This window comes from Hyposmocoma kahamanoa, unplaced genomic scaffold (assembly GCF_003589595.1).
Source record: "Hyposmocoma kahamanoa isolate Upper Pololo Valley unplaced genomic scaffold, ASM358959v1 270, whole genome shotgun sequence".
NCBI classification, from domain to species: Eukaryota; Metazoa; Arthropoda; class Insecta; order Lepidoptera; family Cosmopterigidae; genus Hyposmocoma; species Hyposmocoma kahamanoa.
Window position 1 is genome coordinate 4366322 of NW_020653770.1, and position 6969 is coordinate 4373290.

At 35.4% G+C, this 6969-nt stretch overlaps 1 protein-coding gene across 1 annotated transcript in view; it reads right to left on the bottom strand.

Annotated features, from left to right (window-relative positions):
- LOC113229033 (uncharacterized peptidase C1-like protein F26E4.3) overlaps positions 1-6969 on the bottom strand; it is a 54679-nt gene that overhangs the window by 28262 nt on the left and 19448 nt on the right. The window contains exons 2-3 of the mRNA XM_026462504.1: positions 3788-3927; positions 2477-2528 (exon numbers count right to left, since the gene is read on the bottom strand). Of these exons, the coding sequence (XP_026318289.1) occupies positions 2477-2528; positions 3788-3927 (192 nt within the window). The remainder of the gene's footprint in view (positions 1-2476; positions 2529-3787; positions 3928-6969) is intronic.

A 6969-nucleotide genomic window follows, 5' to 3' on the forward strand; every position in this document is an offset into this window, starting at 1 on the left:
GCGCTAGCATAAGCGCTAAGAGGTTTAAGTTGCAGCGCATACAAATGCCAATAAAGATAATTTCTCTCTAACCATAACACAACGGCCAAATTTTGTATACTTTTGCAATTCGCTACAATAATAAATAAGAGTTATTTTGCCATTTGACTAAGTTTTCACATCAAAGGACAATCGAATTTATCAGCTATATCATCTTCAATATTTATTGTTTTTTGTTTTCGGGCTCGTATTAAGCGTACCGAAATTTTTAAATTACGAACCGTCAAAGTAATTTTGACTGTATGTAGTGTTGCCGTAATAAGATTTTGAAAAAATACGTTAAGCCAGCTTTCACGTATCTCGCCGTAATGTTTGTTGTTCATTAATAAAAAAAAGAAGTAATGAATATAATAATAAATTAATAATTTTATTTTTGTGGGTTGGATGGATGGATTGGACGAGTCGCCTCTGCACTGGACCAAACTTCATGTATACACTAAACCTAGTACATATATTTTATAAGTTGTAATTACTGACATTAGCGTGTAAGGTTTTTCTTTGTTATACTAACGAATATGGATGAATAATCTGAAATAAAGTATTTGAATTTATAAACTGCATACCACAAAGAAATAAATAATTTTGTTTGCATTGGTGCTAACAAGCGCGTTCCTCGAAGTTATCAGTGCTAACCTACATAACTGTCAACTCGTAGGCACCATAAAATTACTACGAAGTTTTCAAGTGTTTATTCACAGATTAAGATACCAACTAGTAACATGTTACTTGAACGGCTTCACTCACTAAGTTTTATTTATTAGTTTCGCGATTGACTTAACGATACAATAGAATAGAATAATGTAAACAATAATACGTTCCTGGGGGTTTACTTCCGTTCTCTGTTCTCCGACATTCGTCCGAAACGTTATTCCAATATAACTTAATCTAATAGAATACAAGTAAAACACACGTAAATAAAGTTATTATAATATTAAAATAAACATTAAGAAGGGAACCTAAATTGTATATCTTCTTAATAAAGCTATACATTTTAATATTAGAACCTAATGTATAATTGAGATGCCTAAACTAAGTTAATGTGTACTTGTACTTTAGGCGTTTTTTTGGCCAAATTTATTTATTAACAGATTTTCTATATTTAACAATAAAATAATTAGTGTAGGAAATGAAACTATTTTTAATACTAATTTTGAAAGAATGCAAAGTAGAATTTAATTTAAAGGAAAGGAATGTACCCAGGAATCAAAAGAGTCTATGTAAGTGTGCAGTGCAAAGTTGTGTACGCGTTGAAAAGGTAACGAGTATCAACTGCCTTCGTGGCCGAACTGTTACCATTGCTGCCACGCAGACGTGCCAGGTTCGATTCCCGGGCCGGGAGAAATATTTGTATAGCCTACATTTATTTCTCTCGCGAGTTTGAGTGTAATTTGTGGTTGTCTATGTGTGTGTCCATGACACCCGCGACACAGGGTTTCCCTAGAGCGGGGCTATATTGAGTGTGTGCGTTATTATTATTATATTATATACGTTTGTGGTTCGTTAAAGTAACAGAATCAAATGGAGTAGTTGAGTGCTTTTTAAAACTGATTTGTTGGATGTACAGTTGCCAAACAGAGATAAGTAATACTCGAAAAAATTAAAAGGCGATCCTGTTGCGGGCTTCAGTCGGCGACCACGCGGCCGCCGCGCGGGGCGACGCGTAATTCAAATTCAAGCCAGGTTCGCCTGCGTGTGTGGGACACTCATTTAAGTTAAAATGTAGAAGCTAAACAAATACAGCGTATTTTGTCATGAAGTACGCAGTCGCTCCTACATTGGTATTATACGAGTCAAGCAATCGCCGTTCGCGCTGAGATATGTATATACGTACTCCTTTTCTTAAACAACGCGAGGAAATAATAAAAGACTGAATAATGCAGGATAATGTGTAACAAAGAAGTAAAAAATAGTACTGTCCTTAAAGAGTACAGTCATTGATTTACAAATAAATGGACGACGGGTCTAATACAAAAACCACGAAAAAAATATCCCAAATCAACCTATTCGAAATTTAAATTGTAATGTCATCGCAGTATCGCGCTGTCAGTCGAACAAATGAAGACTAAAGCGGAGTTTGGCGCTCTGTATACGATTTTAGCGCCTTACAAGTGCGGACACTTTTTAGCGCGGACCCGACGTCCATATAATTGCAAGTCATTGACTTACAGTCCAGTCCATTCCATTATTGTACAGTCCATTATTGAATATTCGCTCATCTACTAAAAAAACTTTTTCGTGAAGAAAACAAAAAAGTAAAACAATAACAAAAAAGAACTTCAAATTACTTTCATTTATTTTACCGCCTTATTTGTAAAGTACGTTATTATTTTATTTTATTTCTTGAGCATTGACTATATAGTCATCAGCAAAAAAGAAACAGGTAACAAATCATTAAGAATCTCAAAACTAAAAAAACTGTTTTAAAGACTGTAATTACCAATATCCGGCATTTTTTTCTTCTATAGATTTCACCTCTACATCTGAAAAATCTGTAAAATGTGATGCGGGTATATTCGTGCACTATAATTTTGTCCCCGTCAGTTGAAAGGGCGTATGTGTCAAAAACTAAAACCGAGAAAATAATGTGCAAAGAAATTACATTGAAAAAATGTACTTTTTTCTTGCGGTATCTTGTGACTATCGAGTATATAACCAGAAATAGAGACGAAATGTCATTTATTTTGTTTCAAAACTATTCTGCCAAATAATTACGATGACAACTGCGCTCTGATTGGCCAGATTGGCCAGCCCGAATTCGAAACAAGATTGACAGGTGACGCCAATTGTTTCACTTCAAATCGACTAACTAGTCGATTTTTCAATTTTCAATTTTCGTCCATTGAAAATTCGACGAAAACTGAAAAATTACATATTTCATATTTAATTACCGATGAAGTGTGATTCCGTTTTTTTTATAATTAGATGTTTTGCTGTTTTTCTCACACCACCGAATGGAGCAGCCCCCACATTGTTAGAGATATTATCTTTATTACGATAAATACAGAATATTTTTGGAATATACGAAGAGTCAGTTGTTGGCGTTGTACTATTTCAGCTGTCTAATTTGTGATTCAGCGCAAACGAGAGTTGATATTTAAAAGTGATATAGGCCCATTTGCATGGATGGTCCTTATTTCGTCTCTATTTCTGGCTATATACTCGAAGCTTGTGACAGATCGGCCTCTTTGACTGTCCAGTACTTACAATATAAATAACATTTTTTTTAATGTCACCGCGACACTGACACTGTTTGCGGCAGGATTAAACGTAAAAGGTAATACCATAGTAATGATTTGGCAGAGTAGTTTTCAAACAAATTAAATGACGTTTCGTCTCTATTTCTGGTTATATACTCGATGGTCACAAGTTACCGAAAGAAAGAAGTAATCTTTTTCAATGTAATTACTTTACACATTATTTTCTCGGTTTTAGTTTTTGTCACATACGCTCTTTCAACTAAAGGCGGCAGAATTAAACGTAAAAGATAATATCATAGACAATTTTTCTTTTTAATTCTCGTAATTACGGACACTGTTGCTGGTGACCAGTTGGCTGTATGATAGTTTTTCTTTAGTCTGTTCACATAGGTCTTTTTTAATAGATGTATTCAAAAGTTTATAGCAGTGGACATAAACGGATTTACTTACCTATTTTGCGGGCGGGCAAAGAGTGTGAGATTTTTTTTTAAAGTACTTTAAACATTTCTAAGTATGATTAACATTCTTATTTTAAAGATGAAACAACTTACCAAGTATTTTGTGAGAACAGGAGTCCTGTCGGTTACTGCAGCACTGCCCAGTGAGTCCACAATACGGTCCTGGCGGGAGATCATCGCCGTGGTACGCCAGTACCACACACCACGCACACGGCACCAGTATGAGGTATAATCTGTAAAAGAAGTTCCATTAAATACATTCCATACCTTAAAAAAATCAATAAAATCGTCGTAAAGCTTTTGAAATTTCGTGTTGAGTCATGGATGTCGATGACTTAGAATAAACGTTAAAATATTCCGATTACTTTTTAATACGCTTCACTAGTTGAAGGAAGACTTACATGGAGATTATGACATAGTGTTAAAAATTAGCGATAGTTTTAATACCGATAGATCGTCTAGAAAATCTGATTTTTTATTAGACGTGACAAACTGACAATTTTTAAGACGACACCTTTAGTCAGGTCCTGGTAGCTGTGAACAGTGTTGCCAGACTTTTGCGAAGTTAGTTCGCCAATTTATGTGTGTTAAGTAGTCGATATTCGCCCAAGCCATAAAATCCCTAAAAATCCAGGAATACAATTCTATAATTCTACTTGCTGCTGGAGATTGGGGAATATGAACTCTCTTATTTCCCCAATTCCCCACATCTAACTACTCAGAACGTAGAACTACTCAAACGCCCAAATAAGTTGTTTTACAATTCCATTCTCCACAAAATCCCCAATCAAATGGCGAAAAATCGCCTAATCTGGCGCCACTGGCTGTGAAGGTACCTGGCTGAGTGAACAAAAACTTTCATAGATTTCTCACAGATGGCGCTACGACAAACAAGTCGTTAAAACCAAAAACAACGATCTGCACCAAGCACATAAAAAAATCGTAATGTCTGCTGGTTTGATCCGTACCTCTGTTGGCAGAACGTCAGCCACGGTATGGCAAGGCCGCTGGTTCGTATCCATCCGAATCGAAGGAATTTTTTTAAGTGTTCGATCTTTATCTTAACGATTGGAACAAAGTAGTGGGGTAATTTCACAAAAATAATTCAATATCATGGTGATATTCAATCAACTTAAACTGACAATTACTAATGTTAAATAAAGTTGCTATGTTTATTGTATAGTGATGTGTTTGATTCAGTTCCCAAAAATCTGCACTGAAACAAATCATTCAAAAAAAGTAAAAATTTTTTACTTTTAAGCTGAGACCACACAGACGTGGCACAGCGGGAAAAGGGGTCCGGGGGCGGACTTGCGGGAAGCGAATTCGTACCGGAGCGTGACACACAGCAGTCCTATGCGTAGATCGCGGCGCGAAGGCGGCCGGTGTAACACTCAAAAGCAACCGTATTTAATTTTTTTATTTGTATTTTAAAGAAAGCACCATATCGCTATGGGATAGTATTCAAGAAAATATTCTGCTTATATTCGCGTTACGGTAGCAATGCAAAAGAAATTTCGGTTGAATTAATACTGAAACTTAATACAAAAAAATACAACGACATGAAAATAGAATGGTGCTGTACGTGCACCCGGGGCGGTTCGCCTAAGGCACTAGCCTTATAGGGAACCGGATGCAGGCCGTGCAAACGGGCTGATTTGTGGTTAGGACCTGATTTATATGGTCCTTGTGCAGGTTTTAGTACCCTTCCCACATAACCAAGAGGTTAATAGGTAAGGTCACTACAAACAAAACTTATGTAGAAAGACAAAAGACTGTCCAGATTCGAAGTCGCACGAAAGTAAAAGATATGAGGAATCACTAGAAATCGGAAATAAATGATATGCCGTAGAAACGTATTTTTATAGATACCCTGTAGCCATATAGAATATATAATATAATAGCGCCAAATTACAATGTACATTTACGTCTTCAGGGACAAAATTTTCTGGGTCTATGTACATTTTGATGTGCACGGGACCTTAGGAGACTGATCGACTATAGTTACTAGCTTTCAATCGACTAAAATTATTTTCTTTTATCGATAGATTATAGATAGTTTAACTATTGGTCTACAACACTACTACGCAAGAATGGAACTTACAAAATCGGCTTAGATCCATTACAGAACAATAGCCCCGTCAAAACGAGGCGTAGATGTATCGTCATAGTAGGCAGATAGGCGGAGTGGTGATCTTGTATCAATAGAACCTTGTGTTAGTGCCGCCGACATTATTAGAATCTTTATTCTACAGAAGCTTCCTGTTCGGGCAATATTCGAAATGCATACTGATGCAATACTACAATTTAAACCACCATGTAGACTAATCATTAGATATTTTTTAATACAGTTGCTCAAAACGTGGTATTTTTCGCACTACAAATAGTGCGGAAAGTTGGATTTCTCGCACTAGTGCTTTTTACTTTTCCAGTCTTTTTAAATTTACTGTTGTTTTAAGTCTTAAACATAGAACTAAAGAGATTGTATATTTATTTCATATTTATGTGCTTGGTGACGTAAGTCATTCGACATTAAAACTTATATTTATTTACAAATACTATATAATGAACGTATCGAGTGGAGGTCCACAGTCTCTGCCTACCACTGAATGGGTGACAGGCGAGATTTTTATGTATATATTTGTTCTATGTATTACAGATAAATTGTATCTCACTACCGTGCACGGGTTCCTAAAGAAGTTTAAACAAAAGTACCAGGAGTTCATAATAAGAAAAGTGGTTACAGACCGATATTACAGAAAATAAACAAAAACAGCACGTTAGAACTAGATTTCCATAGACTTTTAAATAATGGTTGCAGTGGTTGTATTTCATTATTTTAATTTATTAGCAGAAAATGAGATTTTTTTTAAATACTTTTTTATTTTACTTTCAATGTAGTTTTTTCGCAAATGTATTAAAAAACGTCGTTTGATACACGTGCGGATTTGTCATTTTCACTTGTCTCGAGTCTTGACCCTCGCCTCTGGCTCGGGCCAAGAAGCCTCGAGACTCGTGAATAATGACTAACTTTCCGCACTTGTATCAAAAATAACTATTTTAGCAGTGTTGCTGTTTCATCCTATATTTCTACTAATTATCTGTAAAATATTTGATAATGTTAACATTTAAACCATGTTTCCACAAGTGATCTGTGAAACCTTCGATAGTGTCATCGTTTAAATCACATTTTTGTTATAACTTTTCGTCTAACTTATGGCAGTGTGTTGTTTCATCCAATATTTCTGCTAATTATCTGTAAAATATTTGATAAT